We start from the raw sequence: 24,908 nt of genomic DNA on the forward strand, positions 1-24,908 counted from the left end.
GGGCTGAGGCCAGACCTCAGAGAGAGAGAGCGCTGTGTGGTGCGCTCAGGCTGAAAGGCCTTAGACAGCCCAGCAGAGCCCCCGCCATGGAGCAGGAACGGTGACACCGAGTAACCGAGAGGCGGGGAGGTTGGGACAGCTCAGTAACCATCCAGTGAGATCAGAAGGGGTGACGGGTGTCGTGGTGGGGGTGCCATTGTGGATCATATGATGAAGAGGACCACTTCGGCCTCCATCCTAGACCTTTTGGCTCCCCAGAGCACTTTGGAATTTGCACACAACCTCATGGAAAAGCAGGGGGAGGAGTAAGGGCGGTTGCAAATTAAGTTTCCACCAACCAGTGGATTAGGGGCTTATAATAAAAATGAAGCTCTTATTCTAGAAAAATAGGATTGCTTTTCTTACATTTCTAAGTTTGTGTCCTAAGCTTCATAATTACTACCAAGTGTAAGGACCCCCTTCAATGTAAAACATTGGGCAAAACAGTTAGCAGCTCCCTAACCTGAGAGCTGCTCTAATGTTAATATCCTTTGATTGAGAAAACACATGCAGGCCAGAAGCTGTTTGCCCACGGGAGCTGCTTGCTTGCTGCACAAGTGGGTTTCCTGATCAGGAGGCCCACAAACGAGGACGAACACAGGTTCTGAATAAGAAAGCCTGGGGTTTGGAGTTTGCCACTCACCGTGGGCTCTCGGGCAAGTTACAGTACATTGTTACCCCCGTTTCCTCATTAACAAAACAGGATAATGATAGTATCTACCTCACAGCATGATCAAGAGGATTCGGTCTCTAAGCCATGGAGTGAGTATAAATGGACATTAATTATTATTTATAGATGATTCATGTACATGTATTAACTATGGGCATAAAAGTGATCATTAATTTAATGTCTGTGTGGACTTCTTACTCCAGACTTAAGTAGTAGACCAAGCAAAATGATTTTAGGTTAGACTTTTTAGAAAATGCCTAATTTTTATGGCATAAGGGTAGTTTTACATAGAGCTGGGGAACAGACTCACTGTCCCAATCACAGGCCAGGAGGACTCATGCCCGCAGGTATGAATGAACAACCCACTGCCGACCGTGACCCTTCCCGCTGGGAGACAGGCTCTGGTTTCCCTTACCTAAGTCTCATGATTTCTGGTACCAAGGAACACAGACCAATTAATCACCAAGGAGCAGAAGTGATTTGACTCACCTCTGGGTGACTTGGTTTTGGGGTAACTTAACACTTCTTATCTCGAGAGGAAAAGCACAGAGATGCTGGTTCGTTCACAAATGGTCCTTGCTTCCGAGGAGACCCAAGCTGCTTGCGAAAGCTTCATTCCTCATGTGCTGATGACTGTCCTTGCTTGGAGATTTGGAGAAACTTTCTTCTAATTCATGGCTCTGAATGTGGTTCTACTTCGTAAGGCATCCAGAGAAATTCCGATTAAGCAAAACATTTTGGAAATGGGATTTCCAGGTTATGTAAACCAAATCATCTGGGTTTCACTCAAGTTGAAAATCTGTTTAAAAATGCTTTGCTAGCGCCCTGGCCGGTGTGGCTGTTAGTTGAGTTTCATCCCATGCACCGAGAGGTCGCCTGTTGGACTCTGGTCAGGGCACATGCCTGGATTTTGGGCTCGATCCCTAGGAGGCAACTGATCGATAGTTTTCTTCTCTCATCGATGTTTCTCTCTCCCTCTCCCTTACTCTCTTTCTCTCAAATCAATAAAAACCCATTTAAAAAAAAGGAAATTAGAAAGTATTTTTAATTGAATGAAAATAAAGACAATATATCGGTATGAACGCAGCTAAAGCAGTATTTAGAAGGTAAGTTTTAGCACTAATGCTTAAATTAGGAAAAAGAAGTCTTGTTGACCTTAAAAATAAAAGTTAATTGCCAGCAAATAAAACAAAGCAACCCCCCCCCATAATTTTAGTTAATTCGAGCTTCTCATTTGTCACACTTTTATCAGACCTGTCAGCATAAAGCAAAATAAACCAAGCAAGTCATATCTTCTCCTCTTGTAAATTCACTGCATATATGCCAGGTGTCCAACGCAGGCATTCCAGGGGACAGAGAAACAGAGGCCATAGCTGATCAGGAAAAGAGAGGAGGCAGTGTATTGTCAGTGGTTAGGATCTCAACTCCAGTGAAATAAAAACCACTTTGGGTTCTGTGGGGATTAAATGAAATGGGCATATGTAGTGCTTAGCACATGATAAGACTACATACCTAGTAGGGATTCTAGTCATTTTTAATAGCTCCAACAGTATCCTAGTGGACAAATGGGTCTTGTCCAGCAACCCTTGAGGACAACTTGCATTAGCATCGTATGCAGAAGGGGCCTGGCACTGGGTCAGCCCGTTGGGATTGACCCATCTGTGCTGAGGAGACAGGTGGTCCACGTGTGCCCTCTGCTTGCCAGTCTGTGGAGCAAAGGAGTGGCCTCACATTGCTGCAGACTGGCTGTATAATGACTCAAAAGACTCCATAGGGGTTTATACACCATGTTCACTTTCTTTTTCAATATGTTGCACTTATTTTTTACCTTTTTACTTAAAAAAAAAGAAACCACTTTATTGAGGTATGATTGACATTCGAAATCTGTATAGATTTAATGTATACAACTTACGAGTTTGGGGATAAGTATGTATCTGTGGAACCATCACCACAACCTATGCCCATAAACATACCCATCATCTCTAAGTTTTCTCCTGCCATTTTTATTTACTATTATTATTGGGATAAGAACACAGTATACGACCTACCCTCTTGGCAAATTTTTAAGCACACAGTACAGTATTGTTAACTGGGGGTGCTATGCTCTACACAGATCTCTGGGACTTAATCATGTTGAATTTTGTCAAATTCCTCTGTAATTGGTTCTTGTAGCCAGAAGAGGGCACTGTTGCTTCACCCAAATTCTGCACTGTGGCCTGTAGAACCCTGCATCTGAGTCCTATGCTCAAGTGTCCCAATTCTGGCTTTGTTGAAGGCAGCGGTTTCATTTTTTAGTGATCAGCAAGGGAAAAAACAGAACAAAAACAAACAAGAAAACCTTTTGTCTGTGGCAGGACATATAGAAAAAATATTGAGACTTGACAAACGTTTTATATTTTTTTAAGTTATGCAAAATTGTGTATGGAATTTTGAAATAATGCAAGTGAGACAGAGAAAAGACCTTCTGCTGAAATTGAAAGGTATTCTGCCAAAATTGATCAAGGACCTGCCTGGAAAACCACCTTCTGAAAGCTTCGAGTGTAACTTGGCGTTCCTGTTAATTTTGGGCATCATAAAGTGACTCAAAAAGACACAGGAGAGATTGACACAGCGTTTGAGAACCCTGGGATGCTTCCTCCCACAGTCACAAAGCTCAGACCCGAGGTGAAAACTTAAGTCCTTGTGAAGGAGAAGGAGAAGGAGGGTGGAATGTTGACACTCACCCCCTACTTCTGCCTGTGAGGTTTGCCTTTTCCTTTCTTGGCCAAGGTCATTATGAGCCACGTTGCCGTTTTTAACAGGCAAGTTTTTAATAAGGCAATAATGGCTTCATTTGTAATCCTTGGGTGGGAAATGGCAACTGAAGACCATTTCACCACCCAGGCGGTCTGCGTTCATTCTCCTGGTCCTCTTCTAGACGCACAGTCTAAGGAGGGTGACAGACATGGAGCTCTTTTTCCCCCCTCTGTTTATGTTTTTTTCTCCTCGCTCCTCTCAGGTTTCCCTATATATGACTTCTTTCCATGGTTTCAGAGTTGGAAGGAGACACATTTGAAATGCAAATACATGTATGCTGATGGCAAGCCAAGCCTGCACATTGTAAAATCACAGCAAAAGGCTGCAAGAAATGTAATAGAACTGGGGAATACCCCCAGCACCAAGTATTAATACGATACCGATAAATAAATATTTGCTGGATGATTGACTGATTGATTGGCTGAGTGAATGAATGAATAAAACCATAACTTCACAGATAATTTCAGGTATAAAAAGTGATTTATAACTATTTGAATATACATAATTTTGAAAAAATGTTACCATTTCCTCCTAATATTTCCAAATATCCTCAAAGAAATAGCAAGTCTTCTAACTTTATTTGGGATTTTATAGTGAATGCTTTCTAAAATTACTCATGAGGCTGAGGGAATTTTGTGAATGCTTGTGTATGTGAGTCTATCCTTGCTCATGCTATATTTTCAAAATGATGAGGAGAAACAGTCCTGGGAACTTTAAGGCAATACACACACATCAGCACCCCTCTTTTTCACTCTTTCTTCATTTTGCTAACGTTAACGGGCAGCTTCCTAAGGTTGTTTTTCAGACTCCTGTCGGAGCTGAAGTGTATGCAGCGAGTCAAGTCTGTGCTCCCAGAGTGCCATAAAATCCTTTTAATATTCACTCAAAGGTACCAGCTCTTGGACCACAAAGGTCCCTTCTTCTGGTCCCTTCTTCATGCCCAGACATGCTCAGAGACTTGGCATCTTGCCCTGGAAGCAAAGCGTATAGGCCAAACAAAACCTTCATTTTCACTGCTCGGAACAAGGGTCAATTCTTAATGTAATTACTCAGAGCAAATTAAGAGTTTAGATCCAGGAGCCTCCAGGCACCCAAAGGATTATGGAAAATGGGAGGGAGATGGTTTAAGATGCCCCAGGGCTGTGAAAGGCCGCACCCCACGAAGGCCTGGTGCGATGCTGATGGACGTGAGTGAGCTTTTACCAAGAGCAGCCTACAAGACACGGGGCAGGAAACAGCCAGGCCCATATTTGTGTCTTGGCAGGCTCCGTCTCGGCGGCGGCCTTCTTTTGTAAATGCGTGATTTCTTAAATGCTTTCCCCTCTGCAGCAGCTTCGTCTTTTAAGGTAATGAAGATTAAAGAGTCATTTCTCCATCATCAATTGAAGACCCATGGCCCCAGGACAAACCATGAAGACGGTATCCGTGAGAGATGGAAGGAAACGGGCCAATCCCATGAATCTGAGCGGTTATTGCACAGGCTGTCAGGTTCCTGGGTGTGCAAGAAGAACGGCCTCTCAAATTCACACTCCCAGAGGGTGAAGTCATCCAAGGCAGGACGTGCCCCTGACCCCAGGGCTACTGGGCAGAAATGGAAAGGGGAACTTTGAAAAGGACTCCAGTGATATATATTTATAGAGAGAGAGTGAGGGGGGGGGGAGGGAGAGAGAAACAAACATCAATTGGTTGCTGGGAATTGGATAACAAACAACGGAGCTGCACCGGCCAGGGCTCAAGTCACTTTTATTTAGGAGTTACTAGGAAATAGTTAGGGGACTGTAGGACCCTTCTCCTTAAACAGCTTACTAAGGAATCATAGAGGCAAGCGTTACATAGCACAGCACAAGCCAGGCACTGCTCTCTGTGCTGTACATGTGCTGGTTTATTTCATCTGAAAAGCAGTCCTCTGGGCCTGGTACTGGCATTGTCGCATATTACAAACTGGGAAACGAAGGCACCAGGATATAACAATACCTGCTCCCAAACACCCCGCCAGTAACTGTAGAAGCAGGAATTCTCGTTTGGCTCTAGAGATTCTGCCCTTAACCATGTAGATGCTAAAAATAAAAATACGACATGGACACGGAAAGACTAGAGTTTAAATTAAGTGTCATTCTCTCCAAGTGATGAGCTCATGGTTCATTTCTTTCTTTTACTTTTCTGTTTACTCCAAATTTGCACCACACATTGCTTTTGTAATTAGAGAGGAAATAATACATGCTGCTTTGAAATCCTGACCCTAAAATCTAAAACTTACAACAGGCTGTGAAGTTCATTGTCTTGAAGGGTCCTGGCGTAGAAATAACGTAAGCAGCCTGGGCTGATTTACTAATGGCCAGACTTTACAGAGTAAATAGTCACCGAGGAAAAGTGACTCAGTGTGTCCCTCTGCAGTCCTGTAAGCAGCCAGTAACCTGCCTACCCCTTCCTTGCAAGGTCACTTGGGACTTTGTACGGTGACAGAGTCTCAAAGGAAGAATGGATTTTCCAGCCCTAACAGCTCTGAACGCAGGAGTTCAATACAATGGTGGAGCTTAGCAATGAGAGGACACAAGTACACAAAACTTTCCATTAAAAGTCATGATAGAGAAGTCCATTGTATATGACACCAGCACTGAACAACTGGAATTTAAAAGTCATGCCATAATCCAATTTAAGTAACAAAATGCATGTAAAGGATGTAGGAAGCAAAGGAAAATTTAAGTCTGACCAAGCCAATGTGGATACAGTTTTAAGAATACTCTCAAGGTTTATTATAACAGATATTTCACACAAGTACAGTTTAAAAGGCATAAATACCAAAGGTGGCAAACTAAAATTTAGAAAACTATCAGTTAAGCTCTCCTATTTGTCCCCAGAGAGAAAAGTAACTGACTTATACAATGCTCATAACTTCTTGTATCAATGGATTATCTTACTTTCCCCCTTATCCTTGTCTTAAAAAAAATCCCTCTTTTTGAAAGTAAGGGGGTTGCTGACAGGAACTGAGGTCTCATTCCCCCACATGTGTGCGTCTGTGTTAGGGTGAGGTGTGGAAGGGGGTCCTTCGCTGCGCCCCCAGACCTGCACTAGCATTCCTGTGGGAAAGGACTTCTTCCCCCAGCTGCTGGGGTGCTGGCAGCGGGACACCCAGCTGTCTGCCCTCTTTAGAGCCGCCTCTGAAGAGTGCCCCTTGACCAAGGCCGCTGTCCCTCTCCAGGGCAGCCTGCATTCAGAAACTGGAGCCACTGCCCTAGGAACCTGGCCTCGCCTGCTCTGGGGACCATCTGCAGGGTCATTCCCACTTGGCTGAGACTGACCCGGGCTCAGCGCCTCCTTCTGCCCATCCTCCTCCCCTCCCTTTCCTTCCACAAGCGTGGATCCCAGGACATAAGTGCAGCCAGAGGGATGTCGGCCCTGGCTGGGTGTCCACTTCCCAGCACGCACCTGACGCGAGGGAGGAAGAACACAGATCTGTGCGGGCAACTGGCCCCTCGGCCACACGGACTCCACAGGCCACAGCCTTGAAGCCCATCTCACAAATAACACAGGAAGGAAGGAAAGCTGGGCCGTCTTCCTCGCACAGATGCCGGAAGCGGGCGGTAGAACAAAGAGGTCGCTTTTGGAAGACTGGCAGGGAGCACATCGGAAGTTCGGGTGGGGCTTCAGGAGACCCAGGGAGGCCCGAGGGCAGCTGCTCAGCCCACTCTTCGGGCTGTCTGTCCCTGGTACCATGGTCGCACCACGTTAATTACATCATGCTCATTAATTCAGCCCGAGTGTAAATTAGGAAGGAATGAAGATAAATTAGGTTTGAAGGCAGCTAATACATTTAACCCCATGCTGCTTGTTTTGCAGCCGAACAAAATAACGTTGTTAAGGGAGATAACAAGGCCAAAGCCTTGGGCACAGCTTCTTAATAGCATTAAAAATGAGGCACTGGTTTGGTGTCACAGGCAGCGCGGAAGACAGCTCCCAGGGGCGGGCAGGACGGGCCTACCATCTTGCGTGAGGTGGTGGCCATTGAATAACACGGATGTCTGCAGCATTTCCTGAGTTGTGTGTGACTCAGATATCTACTATGACTACCATCGTCCAGTTTGACCACAGGCCAGCCGAGAGAGGTCTTCTCGCACAGATATAAGACTTGCTCATTTTTCTTCCTTGTGCGCGAAGGGACAAGAATTACCTCCAGGATTGGCTGAGAAATGTTGGAGAAGTCACGCAGGTTTTGTTGCTGTGGTCATAACGATGCTAAATTTGCAAACCACTTTCAGCTGGGAAATCAACATTAGCCACTGCACACTGGCTGAAAACTTTTCACACGTTGGTTCAAGCAAACCAGTGTGCCGTTTGTAGGAGGCCATGGGCAGCAAACACATTTCCCCCCAGATGCAAGTTTAGTTCCTGGGTCTTTCAGCGGGAAAATGTTTTCCCATCTTATAACCTCCTTACGCTCATTTCTTTTCCCTGCCTCAGGTTGCTCATCTCCCCCAGGCAGAGGAAGCAAATGTATATGGCCACTGAATACATTTCAAGGTCTTCCAGGTTACAACTATTTTCCTTCTCTTTCCTGGAAGCACAGAGAGGGAGCAACATCAGGTCGAAGCAGACACAGGAAACCGGCATCCGTGGATGATGACACAAGGCATAGCTATTTTCAAAGAGAAGTAAACTTTGCCGTCTCCTTGGTTAAAGACACTTTGTGTCCAGGTGGTGCAGATGCAACACAGATTGGCCTGTTCCTAGCTCAGTGGCCTCCTCTGACCAAATCTCCACTGCACCAACTGAGCTGTGTGTGTGTGTGTGTGTGTGTGTGTGTGTGTGTGTGTGAAATATATTTTTATTTATTTCAGAGAGGAAGAAGGGAGAGGGAGAGATAGAAACTTCAATGATGAGAATCATTGACAGGCTGCCTCCTCCACACCCCACACTGGGGATAGAGCCCACAACCCTGGCATGTGCCCTGACCAGGAATCAAACTGTGACCTCCTGGTTTACAGGTCAACACCCAACTACTGAGCCACGCTGGCTGGGCTGTTCTTTTTTTAATATAGCTTTATTGATTTCAGAGAGGAAGGGGGGGGGGGAGAGAAACATCAATGATGAAAGAGAATCATTGATAGGCTGCCTCCTGCATGCTTGCCCCCCCCCCCCCAGCACTGGGGTTCGAGTCCAAAAACCCAGCCATGGCCCCGCTGGGGAATGGAACCCTGACCTCCCCGTTCATAGGTCCACGCTCAATCACTGACCCACACCAGCCAGGCCTGAGCTGTGTTTTATTTCTAGGCAGGGCCCCCTAGGTGAAGTTCTAGGTAGATATGGTGCCAGACAGCAGTAGAAGGAAATACTTCTTACAGAGAGGAAATGTTAATCTCTTAATTTAAACACAATATTTCCTCCCGAAGGAAGACAATAACATTCGGTCTTCAAAACCTGCGTGGCTTGCTTTTGACCTACCACCTAGGCAGACAATACATTCCTATAAAGCGCCCTGAGGCCACCCTGATCTGCTTCCCCCACACCTTGCCGCAGGCTTACAGAAGCACGATGTTAAAAGACCTGTGCAGTAGCTACACATTCCCGCCTCCCGCCTTCCCAGCACCCGTCTCTGGCGTCCACAGCGCTTCCATTCTTTCAGTCTCCACGGGTTTTATCCACGGCTCGGTCAGGAGCAGGGTCTGCGCACGTGGTTCTCACCAGCCGCCGCCGGCTTGGTGAAGCAGTCTCGAGCTGCGACTCTACGTACAAATTTAAAATATGAACCAGATTTGTAAAGGCTCACGGTGAGCCTGGTGACTTAATGCTAACAAAGGACTTCAGAGGGCACTGTCTTTCTTTGTTTGCAAGGAGCGACATTTCTCAGCGCGAATACCGGGAGAAACCGCGGGGAAAGAAAAGTGGGGTTCGAATCAAGAACCGACAGTTTTGGTGTCAGCAGCTTCTGGGCTCTGGGGGAGCCCGGCGGGGCCGCCTGAGCCTTAGGGACCCTTCCTGCGTCCAGCATTGGAAAGAAAGCTGGGGGTTGGGGGGGGGGGCAGGCTGAGCTGCAGGGCTGGGCCCCTGATGAGAGGCTGTGCTGTCTCCAGTTGGACAATTTTCATTGACCTGGGCCTCCGTTTCCTAACCTGTAAAACAAGTGGGCTGGACTGGTCATCTCTACAGGTCACTTACAGATTTAATTCCAAATCCTAATTTTTTTTTTTTAAAAAGCGGATGTTTTTAGCTCCCTTTCTTTCCTCCTGGCCCGCGGCGCTGCAGACACGTGTGTGCCGGGCCGTTTCTTTGCTGAACTCCGAACGCACACAACCGAGCGATAAAAGACCGGAAGGGTCCAGGCTGAGGGCGACGGAGGCTCCCCGGCTAGTGAGCGGGGGCGGCGCCGCGGCTCCTTGGAGCAGCTCCTCGCTTTGAATCAAGCGGCCGCGGCGATTGGCTGCGAAGCGCCTGGGCACGCCCCGCCGGACCGCGCCGGGAGGCGGCCGGGCTCCGGGCCGCGTGGGGCAGAGTCCGGCTCCGGCTGCCCCTCGGGTCGGGGGGTCGAGCGGCAGGACACCGGGGAGACCCTGGGGCTCGGGTCTGTCTGGCCCTGCCGCCAGCGAGAAATTCTACAGCCGGCTTTGCCCCACATACAGTGTCTCCAGGGTGTCCCAACGTGCGCCCCTTCTCACGCCACTGTCCTCCCTCCGGGTGTCCCCTCCGGCGCGCGGACTGTGCGCGCTCAGGGCGCGTGCCGCGGGCCCCCGCTCGCTCCTCGCCACCCTTTCTAGAGCATCTCGGGGGCTGCAGCAGCGCGGAACGCACAGCCCGGGGCTGCACTCCCCGGCCGAGGGTGCCTCAGCTTCGGGTCTGTCCATTAAACGGGCTGGGCCAAGGTGGCTCCGACACTCTGACCCGGGAAAACTTTGCACTCGCGGTCCCCGGGGGTTGCAGCTGCTCGCTAATGGCTGAGATACTGCGTCCGCTTTGTCTCCCCTCTCCGCAGTCCCCCACCCCCGCTTCCTTTCTCGATTAACTCCCCCGACACGCTCTTCTCCAGCTTTCTCCTCCACCTCCTCCTCCTCCTCCTCCTCTTCCACCTCCGAAGGCTGCCTCCAAGCGCTTCCTCCCTCCCTCCCTCTCCGGGTGTCACTCACAGCACACCCACCCGCTCCCCTCCCCGCCCCTCCGCACCGCCCCACTTATAGCCGGCGCACCGCGGCCCGGCGCAGACTGCTCGGGCAGCCGGAGAGGCGGCGCGGCGGGTCGGTGCGGAGACCCAGTGCAGACGCCAGGCGGCTGCCGGCGCGCTCGGCGCTCCCTAGCTCCCTCCCCCCCGTGCACAGCCCGCCTCCTTCCGCGGCGCCTGCAGCCGCGGGCTTGCTCTCCCCTCCCGAGATTCGCTCCGGGAGACGCTCCGTGGGTCGCGGGCACAGAGTCCGCGGCGTGGGGATCGCGAGGCCGAGGCGAACCGCCAGCGGTAGCCGGCCCCGAGCCAGCGCCCCGGGCGCGTTCCTCCCCACGGCCGGCGCCCGGTACGCAGTCCTTTCGCCCGGGCCATCGCTCCCGCTCCCCGGCGCTGAGACGTCCGCTTCGTCGCCTCCCCGCCCGGTGACCGAGGCCGGAACCCAGCTAGTTGTTCACTGAGGCCGGTCGTCGCTGCTGTAAGTTTCCCCCACTGCCCCGGACCTGTTGCGGGCTCCGCGGGTTTCAGGACACGCTTGGCCTGTGGGGGTGTGTTCGCGAGGGGTGAGCGCAGCCCCCCCCCCGAGTCCGGAGCTCCGACTTAGGCGGAGATGGGGAGCTCTTGTTGGGGTGGAGACCTCAGTGTTTCCCGATGCCCTCCCACAGCAAGCAGGAGCCGGGCACCGCCGGAAGGGCCTGTCCTGGGCGGCACAGCGCCCCGGAGAGCTGGTGGGGGATCGAGGAGCACCGCCTGGGAATGATACCCCCCCCCCCCCCCCGCCCTCGGAAAGCGGCGCTTCCCTGGGGGTGGATTTCCCGCTGCCTCGGACTTCCCAGGCTCCGGGGCCGAGCGCGGGGTTGGTGGCCCACGTTGCGCCCTGCCCGGCAGAGGGAACATTGGGGCCACGCGCGGACATCCCTCCTGAGGACACGTTCACTTTTGCGAAATGTCTAGGAAATGAATGGAAACTGCAATTTTTTCCCCCCTGAAAAATTAATTTCTTCTCATGCAAGTACGGTATTTGGCCATTAGTGTAACATTATTAGTTTCAAAGGACAGGAATTGGTGGGCGGGGTGGAGGTGAACCATTGAACTTGTTGGGCTTGTAATTTGCTGTCGCTCTGAAACCCGGCCAGCCTGTTCAAGAGCATGGCGAGTGTTTTGAGTGTTTTAGGGGGCTGCATGGTGAAATGCTCTTCTTGTTAAAAAATCTTTTCATAATGTTGTTGCCAATAACGTAAATACCCCCCCCCCCCCCCCAAATCTGCTTAGTTTCTCCTTTGATTGCATTGAGATCAGGTTCAAAACCAAAAGAGATGTGACGGGGACACACAGAATTGGAGGCAGAGAGCGTAGGTCAGGAGCTTTAAGTGAACTGAAGTTACAGTACCTAGGAGCCCTTTTGATGTTCAGGGTAATAGCAGCCCTTTTCTCATCTTTGTAGGTGCAGGTTAAGTATATGTGTGCATTTTTTGGACACTTACTTGGCATGCAAATATTTCTCTGGGGGCTTAGAAAATGCCAGAAGGATGATTCATTTTAGGTTGAAGGTGTGCTTAGTGACTGTGTAAATGATTCCTGATGGTATTTGGATGTTTGCTAATTTTAAGCCAGAAAGCAACCTTTTCCATGGGTCTTCAAATATACCTTTTATTTTAATCAAGTATTGCTGCAAGAATATTGGGTTTCGATGGTGACATGTTTCTCCATCTGGATGTTATCCAAGATGACAGGCTAGGTTCTTCCTTCTGGCTTTAGGGGCCAACCAGGAAGATGCAGGTGCATCAACACAGGATGCATGAAGATGCAGATCCTCGGGTCTTCTTCAGTTTTCTTAAGTGTGGGGCCTGGTCGTGAGTCGGGTTTGACATTCCCAGGTATTTAATGCTCAGGGAAACGTGCGCTGGGCTCCTGGGATTCCTGCCCCATGTGCTTCTGGTGTTTATGCCCCTTGTGTAGGGGTCCCTCATTCTTCAGCCAGACCTGCACTTGCTCTAAGCCTGAATGGAGACAGCTTTTGAGGTTGCTTTGGGAGTATTTGCTTTAAAAAACAAAGCTATCGCCACTCATTTGGAATTTTTGTAAGTTTTTATAGCATCTTTTGATCTTAAAATCTTCCTCAGTGTGCTTCAGATGGAATGTACTAATTCACATGACAAGCTGCAGTGGTAGAGCCTCAGTGATACCAATAGATGTTTTAGCACTTTGGAAACCTGGTGCATTCAGGTAGGATCATACCCGTTGTTCTTTGCAGCATTGAGCACTGGTGAGAAAAAGGACCAGGCTTGTAGAGGCTTGGCTTGAGATGGGGGTGAAACTTGGCTCCTTACCATTTGTTATAGCTGGGAGACTAATAGGAGACTAATGGGTGTTTGTAAAGTCTTTGTAACACCAGAGCCTGGGACTTGGTTGCTTATTTTCCTCCACTAAGCCATGTTTATGCGTAATGAAAAGTTACATTCTGAAAATAAAGTTGCATCACCCAGTGGTATGCTGCCTGTGTGTTAAGGGCAAGTTAGGCACCTGCCTTTGTGTTCTGTGACACAGGTGGACAGGGAAGGGCAGCTTAGTATCTGTGGTAAGTTACTCATTTGCATTTATTCATAATTCCTGGGATATGAATTAAACATAAATATCCGAATGGTTGAAGGAAATCAGCAGGCCATAGGTTTCAGCTGTGCTATAAGGACTGGCTGTTCTGAGCTTGGAATAGATACTGTAACCACCCAGCTTACTCTCCTGGGATAAACAACTTCCTTAGGAATCCTTTGACAGGCAGATGCTTAAAGCCTTTATTCCTTTGAAGTAAAAGAGAGGTAGAGTGTTGTGAGTCTGTGTGTGTGTGTGTGTGTGTGTGTGTGTGTTTTAAGCATGTGATTCAATTTTTGAAGATTGGTGATAGGGATTTCCTACATCTTTAGCCTACAATTTACTTACTGAGGTAAGCTAAAGATAGCATTAGATTCTGCTATAATTTCAATTTAGATACTGAGAAAAAGAACACTTTAGTCAGCAAATAAATTCTAGGGTGGCCCGAAATTAACAATGGCTGGCAAAATACACACGCATGCATAGTCCATGCACATACGTGTGTGTATGTGTGTATTTTTTTTATTTAGATAAGGCAATGTTTGCATCTCGAACTCCCTATTTGCAGATGCCAGCATTAGCAGGTAATAAGAATGGTCCTGGTGATGCATTACTAAATCAAAAGAGAGGGGCAGATAGATCCTTTGTTCTTGCAACTGGTTTTCCAAGAATTGATATAAAGCAGGAAGAACAGAAAAACAGCACTCCTGAGTATGCTAAAAAATATTCTTTATTTTATGTGCCTAAACCCTCATTTTGGAAGCTGTCCAGAGCAAGAAAGATGGGTAGTGATTGTGGTCAGAATCTATTCTGTGTTTTCACTAAAGCCTGCTGATCAATATATGGTAATGTGTCTATTAGGCCACTTTTAGGATTCTGTGGTGGTAGAGCTGTCTGATTGGAAATAATCTGTAACTTTAAATAAGGATCCTATCATTGGAGAAGTTGCCTAAGCCTGTGCCTTTCATGTTACATTTCCTACTTATTGTGTATTGCAGGGAGACCGGATCTTACCAAAGGAATTCTTAATGGAATTAATTAGCAGGTATTTGTTTTACACATGGCTTTATGTTGCATAGGGCATTATAGCTGGTGCCTCTCCTGGCGTTACGAGAGCTGGAGGCCTGGCATTTTAAGTGGCCCGCAGTGAATCAGCTGGACAGGGACAGGGAGCTGTGAGAATGAGACCTCGCTTTTCCTGGCTTATGCTGACATACAATTCTCCAGGACTTCAATATCCTGAAAGTTGGCAGTCAGGTTTTCCAAGATGAACCTGCTTTCAAGCAGTGATTTTTTTTTTTTTTTAAACAGTGTATAGTTCAAACAGCTCAACAGTATGGCCGGGAATGCCTCTCCTTATAGGCAGTTGTCTCTGACTTGGTCCAGGAATGGCCATCCGTGATTCAGAACAGGAGGCAGCAGAGCTAAGAGCAACACATTCTGTTTCCTCTGTCCAAAAGGATCGCTACTTTGTTCTGCTGTCTTACACATGGGGAGCACCCCTCAGTGGTTTTGCTTTGTTTTCCAGGAGTGGAAACAAAATGTCAGTCAGTGTGCATGAGAACCGCAAGTCCCGGGCCAGCAGCGGCTCCATCAACATCTACCTGTTCCACAAGTCTTCCTACGCCGACAGCGTCCTCACTCACCTGAACCTTCTCCGGCAGCAGCGCCTCTTCACCGATGTCCTTCTCCACGCGGGAAACAGGACCTTCCCTTGTCACCGGGCCGTGCTGGCTGCCTGCAGCCGCTACTTTGAAGCCATGTTCAGTGGCGGCCTGAAGGAGAGCCAGGACAGCGAAGTCAATTTCGACAACTCCATCCACCCAGAAGTCTTGGAGCTGCTTCTCGACTACGCGTACTCCTCCCGGGTCATCATCAATGAAGAAAACGCAGAATCGCTCCTGGAAGCTGGCGACATGCTGGAGTTTCAAGACATCCGGGATGCCTGTGCCGAGTTCCTGGAAAAGAACCTGCATCCCACCAACTGCCTGGGCATGCTGCTGCTGTCCGACGCGCACCAGTGCACCAAGCTCTACGAGCTCTCCTGGAGAATGTGTCTCAGCAATTTCCAAACCATCCGGAAGAACGAAGACTTCCTCCAGCTGCCCCAGGACATGGTGGTGCAGCTCTTGTCCAGCGAAGAGCTGGAGACGGAAGATGAAAGGCTCGTGTACGAGTCTGCAATTAACTGGATCAGCTACGACCTGAAGAAGCGCTACTGCTACCTCCCCGAGCTGCTGCAGACGGTGAGGCTGGCTCTCCTGCCAGCCATCTATCTCATGGAGAACGTGGCCATGGAGGAACTCATCACCAAGCAGAGGAAGAGCAAGGAGATTGTGGAAGAGGCCATCAGGTGCAAGCTGAAGATCCTGCAGAACGATGGCGTGGTGACCAGCCTCTGTGCCCGGCCTCGGAAGACGGGCCATGCCCTCTTCCTCTTGGGAGGGCAGACTTTCATGTGTGACAAGCTGTATCTAGTAGACCAGAAGGCCAAAGAGATCATTCCTAAGGCCGACATCCCCAGCCCCAGAAAAGAGTTCAGTGCGTGTGCCATTGGCTGCAAAGTGTACATTACTGGGGGGCGGGGGTCTGAAAACGGAGTCTCGAAAGATGTCTGGGTTTACGACACCCTGCATGAGGAGTGGTCCAAAGCCGCCCCCATGCTGGTAGCCAGGTTTGGCCATGGCTCTGCTGAACTGAAGCACTGCTTATATGTGGTCGGGGGGCACACGGCCGCAACTGGCTGCCTCCCAGCCTCCCCCTCAGTCTCTCTGAAGCAAGTAGAACATTATGACCCCACGACCAACAAATGGACCATGGTGGCCCCACTCCGAGAAGGCGTCAGCAATGCAGCAGTAGTGAGCGCTAAGCTCAAGCTGTTTGCTTTCGGAGGTACCAGCGTCAGTCATGACAAGCTCCCCAAGGTCCAGTGTTATGATCAATGTGAAAACAGGTGGACGGTGCCGGCCACCTGTCCCCAGCCCTGGCGTTACACGGCGGCAGCTGTGCTGGGGAACCAGATTTTCATTATGGGGGGAGATACAGAGTTCTCCGCCTGCTCTGCTTATAAATTCAACAGTGAGACTTACCAGTGGACCAAGGTGGGAGACGTGACAGCGAAGCGCATGAGCTGTCACGCTGTGGCCTCCGGAAACAAACTCTACGTGGTGGGAGGGTACTTTGGCATTCAGCGATGCAAAACTTTGGACTGCTACGACCCAACGTTGGATGTGTGGAACAGCATAACCACAGTCCCGTACTCCCTGATACCGACTGCGTTTGTCAGCACCTGGAAGCACCTGCCTTCTTAAACGCAGTACATCTTACAGAAAGTGAGCTCGAGGTAAGAAGCCAGTTAAGCTGTGAGTATGCATATAATTAAGGTAGCTGTGCAAGTTTGCATGTAGAGTGAGGCATGGTCCATATAGCCTATCCCAGTGGTCGGCAAACTGCAGCTCGCGAGCTGTGGTTTGCCGCTCTGTTGACTAGAGTTTGCCGACCACTGGATAGGGGCTTAATCACAAGGAACAAACAATAGCCTGTAATTATTGAAATTGAGAGTCTAGGTCAGTGGTTGGCAAACTCATTAGTCAACAGAGCGGCAAACCATGACTCGCAAGCCACAGTTTGCCGACCACTGGCCTATCCTATAGAAGTACTACAAAAACTATAAAAATAAAATAACTTGTATCCCAGAACTTAAACACTTGTATTGACCATACCTGCAGCCCGCCCCCCATTCTAACATATGTAAGCCAGTGGTTCTCAGCCTTTCCTGAGCCTCAGCATCTCCCAAAGAGCTTTGCAGAAGCTGCCCAGCCTGGAGACTTGGTTTCATGTGATCTGAGTGGAGCCCAGGAATCAGCATTTTAGAAAGTTTCCAGTGATTCCAATGTACACCAGGCTGAGAAACCCTGACCTATGCTTGTAATGCCAACTAGTATTTAGGGAGCCCTTGCTGTGTGTCTGGAGCTGGGCTGTGTTCACAAGGATCATTTCATTTAATCCTCAAAGCAACCTTGTGAGATATTATTACTAGTGCCCTTCACAGATCAAAACACCTCATGCACACAGAGGTTAAGTTGCCCAGGGTCATAGAGCTTAGTAGGTGCAAGAATTGGTCCAGAAATGCACCCAGGCAGCCTGGCTCCAGAGGGTGCTAATGCTGAAAGGCTGCTGTCAGAGCAGTTTAACTCGAGCACTCGAGCATCATGCTGAACTGCCACTTCATAAACTTGACTCCATATCGGTGTCGCCCCAGGAGATACTTGTTGATACACATTTTGCTTCCTCAAACCCTTTCTGGAATGAAATATGGTTTGAAAAAAAAATCGAATGCTTAAATTTATTCTTAGTTCATTCTCTCCAAAAGTATTTCTTAGGTTATTTAATTTTTTTCTCAAATTTGTTAACTCTGGAGGGACATTTAGGTCTGCCCCTGTAAAAGGCTGCACCTGCATTGGATGCGTTGGTCTGATGTGTGGACACTCTGAGCCATCTAAACTGCTCTTGCAGCAGCCTTTCAGAGTTAATCAGACAGGCTGACCCTATTGTCAGCGCCAACAAAAGTTGTGCTTCTGTGTCATATATCTGAGTACATAATGGTTGTCTTGTGTACTTAAGAGTATATAATACGCTTGGCTCAAATAATTAATAGGCCTGCGCAGTTCGGTGTTCGCAAGCTAATGGCCGTGCTGCTGCTGTTAGGCAGTCTTAGGGTCAGCCCAGGAATGACAGGATCAGCCCAGGAATGACTTCAGCAGGTCTGCGGGCAGCACAGAGCACAGCGTGTTGATTTGTTTTGGTGATCCCTGGGCTCATTCATTACAATTACTAATAATAGACTGAAATTAAAACGCTGCTTCGGAGGGACTCCAGTGAAAACTAAACTCCTTACTTGGAAACTTTTGGCTCTGTTTTCTCTAGCAGGTTTCACACCTTTGAAGGGAACTTTCAAAAGGAAAAAAAGAAGCTAGGGGTCGTGGCAACCTAAGCAAAGTGGGGTTTTGACTCATTTGTCTTCTTTCCTCATCTCTCACAGCTCATTTAAACACACCATGAAAACTGGCCTCACTTTCACACTTAATCTTTCTATTTATTTCATTCCTGCAGTTATCTCCTCCAGCCTATTCCAGTTAGTAGCGTTCTTAGCAATGTAATGTTTCCTCGGAATGAAACTCCTTCAGAGGCGCAGGAACAGCCAGGAGCCTCTCTGGGGAGCGACTTGGCTAACAGCGCCGCACACCAAACTGGTTTTTGCAGCCTTGCTGGCATCTCAGTAATCCTGAATAAACAAATGCTCTGAAAGTGGTTATTTCATTTGTGATACGAATGCATGACTCACCTCTAAAGCTAGTTTAAAGAACCTCCGAGGGTAAAGCATCAATTAACAGCACACTAAGTTGGGTGTTAGTCCAGAACCGATTCTGTTTGCACAGGGGAACCATAAAAATTGCCAAATTGCCAGCGGTGGCGGTACTTCAAAATGCTAACTGGTGGAATGGTTGGCATCCTTGGAGCAAGGTAAGGAAGTTGAGGCAGAAAGAGATCACATGTGCATTCTGGTTCTGATTCTAGGCTGGAGTCTGGACCTTTCTGGATTTGGCTCCTTTGTCCAGTGAGTGGTTTGCATTCTACTTCCCCTAAGATCTGGTCCCAGTTCAGGCTTGGGTAAATTGATAAATGGGGTGGGGGACCCGAAAATACCTAGCCCAGTGCCTGGCATATACCATCAGTGTTCAAGTCAATAGTCTTAGGTTTCTCTCCTCCCTTCCATTTAGACCTCAGCTTGCAATGGAATTAGCTTTGTGCGTGGTGGGGAAAATGAGATGTCTTTGACTATTATATTCTTGTTCTCTTTAGACTTCATTTTTGGTGCCTCATTTTCCTCAGCCCAGAGTATGCAAACACTTGAATTCATCCTATCCTGAAAATTTGAACCCTATCCCACACTTCTACAATAGAGTGTTAGGTTCTACGTGAAATAACATCTTCTTCACCCTCGGTGCTACCCGCCAGAGTCCAGCATATACCAGTGAAATTTGACAGGGCCAGGGTCGCCTTTAGGCCTGATCAAAGCCACTCTTGCAGCTTCCCACAGGGAGGGTGTTGCTTTAAATTGGCTAAAGGTTACTACACGCAGACAGCGTTAAAACGCTTGAGCTACATGGAGTGAAAAGAGGTGCTGTGTAGGTATCAGTCCACAGCCGCAAAAACTTCGGGACATTTCTTTGCTCTCCAAATGGAGGTGTTAAAGGAATTAATACAGTAGTAGCAAAAAGTTTGCCCTCCTCTAAAAGCTCATCCATCAAGGAGATTTTAACTGACTCCTGCTGCTCTGACAACGGGTGGGATGGGCAAAAAGGAAATTACTTTTGATTAGTCTGCATTTTCATGGTGCTGTGTGGCCCCAACCTGAGAGCATTTAGATTTTGCTTTGTTTTGCTTCTTCCTTTTTTAAGAGTTTTCCTTTTCTTTTGGTAGTTTCTCTCTCCCACTCTCCCACCCCCGAGTAGGCAACATCTTGAAATTTTATATTATTTCAAGATACATTCTTTTGGCCTAATGTTGATATATAGATTACAAGGAGGTGGGGGTAGGGACATGACACTGTAGTCTAAAGAATGCCTTGAAAGCTTGAATCACTGTTATGAAACTGCCTAAAGAAAGAGCCAAAGAAATGAATCGGAGCCCTAAACACACAAAAGAAAGAAGAATTCAAGAGTGGCCCCTCCCGAGTTCCCTTTGTCAATAGAGTGATAGCAGTCGGGATGCGGATTCCTACCAGGGCTGGAAATGTGCTTCGTGAGGGTGAGCGTGTGAAAGACGCACCATTTGCAAAATTCCCCTGTATCAAATTAGACATAGATGAATGGGGAGGGTGGGTGGTGCGAGGAAACGCCAGCTCCCACGAAAAGTGCAGGCTTCCTGGTTGTGGCACCTTGAATTTGTCTTCACACTTGACGTTGGTAGATTCCGTAGGTAATAACACTGCATACCATAGCTGGTGCCTCCCAAGTGTGGACTGATGCACTTTGAGAATAAACTCCAGCCTTGGGCTATTGAAGCCAGGGATGTTGTCATACGAAAGGAAGCGAGACTGATTTCTGCCATAATGAATAGCAGAGATGCATTTAAATGAGAGGATTAATACGTCTGCCGTCTATATGGTGAATAAATTGCATTTGGAATCCTTTACGGTAAATGGGCAAAGGAAGGTTTGCACTGGAATCTTGACCCCCTGGTGATTGCTGCACGGTGGCTCTGCTTTGCCACGGAGAGGAATTGGAGGTATTGGAAGCAGAAGATGGCAACTGATAGCAGCACCGAGACGTATAGGTTTGAATTTGAACGAATACGTTTAGGAAAGAAGGGGAGGCCCTTCTGTGGACCCCATTGTGTCCGTCGGGCCAGCCATCTGCATACATGCATGCATGTGTGTGTGCATTTATAACAAGCACTTCACATATCTTTGCACGTTTTCTACTGAACATGTAATTAAGACCTTTAGAAGCAATATTGACCAGCTCTGTCCTGAGTTTTAATTTAATTAATTAATTTATTTTTTCAGATTTTGAGCTTATTAACAAAAATCTTTTCCCTCTTTTTTTAGCTCAAGAAATGATTTCTGTTTTGGAGAGGCCAAATTTAATGAAGAGGAAGGAAAAAAAAAAAAGAAAAAGGAAAAGAAGTTGCTACAAGACCTGGATTGTACGATTGGCTGCACCTTGTAAATGCTCCAACTGGACATGAAGGAAGGGGGTGGGGGAGGGGTGGGATTTTCAGTGCAAGTAGCACATGGTTTAAATATGAATGAATGAACCTGTGATCTAGTCCTTGTCTTGTAATTGTGGATTAATGTCAGCATTAATCAGCCCCTCAAAGGGAGAGAAAAGCCGGGCCCTTTGCCTTGCTGTACCATATTCAGCATTTGATTTCCATGGGCTCCACCATTTATGTGTAAAATTTGAAATGGTTGTCACCTCTCTCTGAGGAGCAAGCTTGAAGCCTCCTCGCCAGCTGCTGCTGGAGATTGAAAGCCCGACTGTAGGGCCGGGAGGGAAGCTGGTGCTGGCTGCAGAGAGGAGCCCTGGGCTCCTCCAGTCTCCAAGGGGTCCCCCCCCCCCCCCCCCGGAAGGTTCTGAACAATGGGGGCGTTGTTGGTAGCTGTTTGGTAGACGATCTTTTCTATTTATAAGTGACTTTAAACTTTCCCTGGGCTGGTAAGAAATGTGTTATAGATTTAGCTATTTATTGTTTGATGCCTGCATGCTGAAACGATGCTTACAGTTGTGTTCACGTGTATGGCCGTGTGTGATGGTTGTATGTTTTGCACAATTTTTGTGGCTGTTGTGATGTGCTCTGCTGCACAAAAAGGAAAACTTGGGAGTTACAGTTTGCAATGTAACTGGAGGGTGGGATGGGAAGGGGAGGGGTTTTGTAAATGTCAAGACAGGGAAGGATTACAAAACAGAAACTTAAATTACACCCAGGAGGTAGGGAAGGCGTAGAGGTCACATTTCTTAGACTCGCCAACTTCTCATGGGGTCTCATGGGCTCTGGGCGTGCTGATGGCTCCTGGGGCGAGGGAAGGCTTCTCTCTGCCCCCTTCCCACCTGAGTCCCCTCCTTCAGTCTCGGCTACTGAAATTTGGAAAGGACCAAACCGCTTTGCAGGTTTTCTTTTTTTTTTTTTCTCCTTTGTGTAATATCCTGAAACCCTGGAAAATTCTATGGAATAGTTCTGTATATAGGGCACAGGTAAAGACATAGTCCAAAGTTTATATATTTATTTATTTATTACCCTGCGAGAAGGCTTTGCCATAACCACAGTTAACGGGGGAAAAGACTGCATTGTCACCGACGTAAATTAATTCAGTCACCCGATTTGCTGGGCCTGGATTTGTTGTTATTCTTGCTGTACAATTTAGCAAGCGTGACAAGTCCTCCGAGACCATGTGAACATTGGTACAATGTATGCCCTAGTGCTCACCTGCAGGTAAGTCTCTGAAAGAACTCTTTGGTGCACAAAACGGACGCATTTGGTCACGAAACACCAAAGAATTGTGAGCAGTGGCCGCTGTTGAGCTTTTCCGGGAGAGTTGGGAATTGGTTGTGAATACATTCTTTGCTAGTTTGTGGGCTTGTTTACGAACTAAACATGTGCTGTGATAGGTGTTAGTGTTAGACTCAAAGAGGCACTTCCTCAGAGGTGTCTGGGGAAGACCAGAGTTTGTAACTCTGGCCACTGCTTTCATTGATGTTCCTCACGTTACTGTACTTTAGAAAATAAGGTTTAAGACTGATAACAACCCTTTACATTGTGAGTGTGTTTGCATTGTCTAATGACAGACAAATCCTTAACATTTCTCTGCACCTGAAAACTTTAGACTAATTGTACATGTCCGTCCATGCCATGAGTACGTGGGCTATAGTTGGACCAAAATACATGAGCCGTTGGAATAAAAGCATCCCAGTACTTCCTGGCAGTCAGTCTTTCGCTCTTAGATGTGTGGTAAGCAATGCAAATGTCTAATTGTACCATGGCGGCATGCATAGTCGGGTGGCGTTACATTGTGGCAGTTAGAGCTCTGTAGTTTATGATGCAAATAGGCTGAGATGTGTGTCGCTGCATGGCTTCTGAAAGCAGGGTGAATTTTCTGCAGCTGTTTCAGAGTTGTGGTCTGTCTGTCCTCGAATCCTCTATTAATTACTGTGTGCGAGCCAGAGGGAGCCGTGGCCAGGGTGGGCCCCCAGCCTGCAGGGAACTTTCTGGACTCCCGCTCTTTGGATTGATGGAGGCATTGGGCTCACTACTTGACCATTCTTCACCCTGTGAAACGTCCCACACTTTGAAGCAAATACAATTCACACCACAGTGCACACAAAGCCCTTGGCATGAGACAGAGAAGGTTCTTCTCATTCTGCGGACGGGTTGCTGTGGAAACGGATAACAAAGGGCGGCCTTCCACTTCTGGTCTAATTGTGTAGCCCCCTTTTCTCTGGGCTTGACACCTGTCTGAGTAAGAGTGATTAGAGCTGAATAATATCCCTCTCGTGGCGGTTGAGTATGTGGTTCACGTACAGAACTCTGTGTAAGTTGAAGAAGTGAAGTGTTCGTGTTCATGTGTACTTGTTTCCTGCTACTACATTTTTGAGGTTTTGTAAAACTTAATTTTTTTTTTCACAATGTGAAACTGAAGGTCAAATAAATTATTAGAGATTTTCTCTTCATTGTGTGTGTGTGTGTGTGTATCTTTATTTGAATACAATGTAATTTTAGCCATTGGAAATGTGCACCTTTTCTAGTTCAATCAAAAGGAGGATTATTTCAAATATTTTTTGAGTGTCCTTTATTTCACCGTGAAGTCGCATACTTTTAGTAAAGCAGTTTTACACGTTAAATAATTAAAAACTTGCACCATCTAGGATATTTCTTTAAGCAAGGCAAAATATGGGTTATTCATAGCTTAGAATATAAAAAGTCATGTGCCATGCCAGTATCGAGGCAGCATACTTTATGTTGGAAGGAATTCAGTTTTTGTCTTCCTCGTGGGTTATATTTTGACTGGAGTTCAGTCCTCTTTTCATCTGATCTTGCCTTAGAAATCGTTTAAAGTAAGTGGGAATATGGACATATTATTTCCCCGTAACAGCACAAAGCCACCAGTTTAACCCCGTTGGTACACTTAGCTTCCTCCAAGTGGAAAGGCGCCATCCCAGCTGGCCCAGCCCAAAGCGGATGAAGCCTCTGCCCCACCTTGTGATCGCTGTGTCACGGTGAGATGCTCCTTTGTCACTTGGGTCAGACCCCTGGCTGTGCTAACATGCAGAGGAACGTTGGGCATAATCTTTTTCGGGTAGGAAATAAACACTACCAAATTAGAACTCGGGGAGAGCTCACAAGCAGGCTGAGTGCAAGTAGGGCCTTTGGACTTTGACCAAGATGCCGGACAGAGGCCTCAGGTTTTACAGAAGCCTCGCCGAGTTCCGTGTTGGGTGAGGCTGGCCTGGAGCCAAGCCTTGGGAACACGTGTCCTCAGACCTCAAGCGCATGATGCTGAGGACCCATGGGATCCCTGTTGGTGACACCATGTATAACACCGTGTGACGGGGAAGAAAGGAGAGTGTGATTGGGACTCGGACCCTCGGATGTTCAGGAAAAGCTTTGATGTGATTTCTCAAAAGGACTGAGAATGACTCATGTAGAGACCACTGGGAACCAACCTTTCATTCTCTGGAGTTCTTTTTCTTTGTCATCTCCATTGAAACATGTAGACAGATGGAAGGAATGAAGATACTTTAAATTCTTAATTTCCGTTCATTTGGAAATTTTATTTAATTCAGACAGATCGCCCAAACAGGGCCTGTATTAGTTTGGATTGCCTTCAGCTGCAGGTAGTAGAAAGCCGGCCATGGTGGCTTAACCACAGTGGGGAAACCGTTTGGAGGCTGGCGGTCCAGGGCTGGGGCAGGACCCCGAGTGGGCCATTGGGGGTCTGGGCTCTTCTTCCCACTTTGCCCTCCTGGACATGGGCCTTTGTTTTTCATGCCTGGAGGATGGCAGCTGTACTTGGTGGTGTCCTTGTGCTTTCCAGGCAGCGAGGATGGAGACAGACAAAAGGGAAAAGGCATGTGCCAGATGAAGCCCATTTTGGGGGGACAATAATAG

The 24,908-nt window shown here is 47.8% G+C and overlaps 1 protein-coding gene across 4 annotated transcripts; it reads left to right on the plus strand.

Annotated features, from left to right (window-relative positions):
* The first annotated feature begins 10,714 nt into the window (after window positions 1-10,714).
* ENC1 (ectodermal-neural cortex 1) lies at window positions 10,715-21,017 on the plus strand. Of its 4 annotated transcripts, none has more exons than XR_008555860.1 (3): window positions 10,715-11,127; window positions 14,767-16,600; window positions 20,851-21,017. XR_008555860.1 is itself a non-coding variant. In XM_008161935.3 (3 exons), exon 2 carries the CDS (start codon window positions 14,780-14,782, stop codon window positions 16,547-16,549), a length of 1,770 nt encoding a protein of 589 aa, XP_008160157.1. In that variant the 5' UTR covers window positions 10,715-11,127; window positions 14,767-14,779; the 3' UTR covers window positions 16,550-16,581; window positions 20,851-21,017. The 4 variants fall into 4 exon arrangements, 2 of the variants coding, with proteins under 2 accessions (XP_008160157.1, XP_054571145.1); XR_008555861.1 differs by lacking the exon at window positions 20,851-21,017 and adding an exon at window positions 18,351-18,539; XM_008161935.3 differs by having other exon boundaries at window positions 14,767-16,581.
* The last annotated feature ends 3,891 nt before the right edge of the window (window positions 21,018-24,908 follow it).

The sequence above is a fragment of the Eptesicus fuscus genome, chromosome 4, assembly GCF_027574615.1.
Source record: "Eptesicus fuscus isolate TK198812 chromosome 4, DD_ASM_mEF_20220401, whole genome shotgun sequence".
Taxonomy (NCBI): domain Eukaryota; kingdom Metazoa; phylum Chordata; class Mammalia; order Chiroptera; family Vespertilionidae; genus Eptesicus; species Eptesicus fuscus.

Excerpts from the sequence above, each read along its gene's own strand:
- ENC1 (XM_008161935.3), top strand. The coding sequence starts at position 14,780 with ATGTCAGTCAGTGTGCATGAGAACCGCAAGTCCCGGGCCAGCAGCGGC.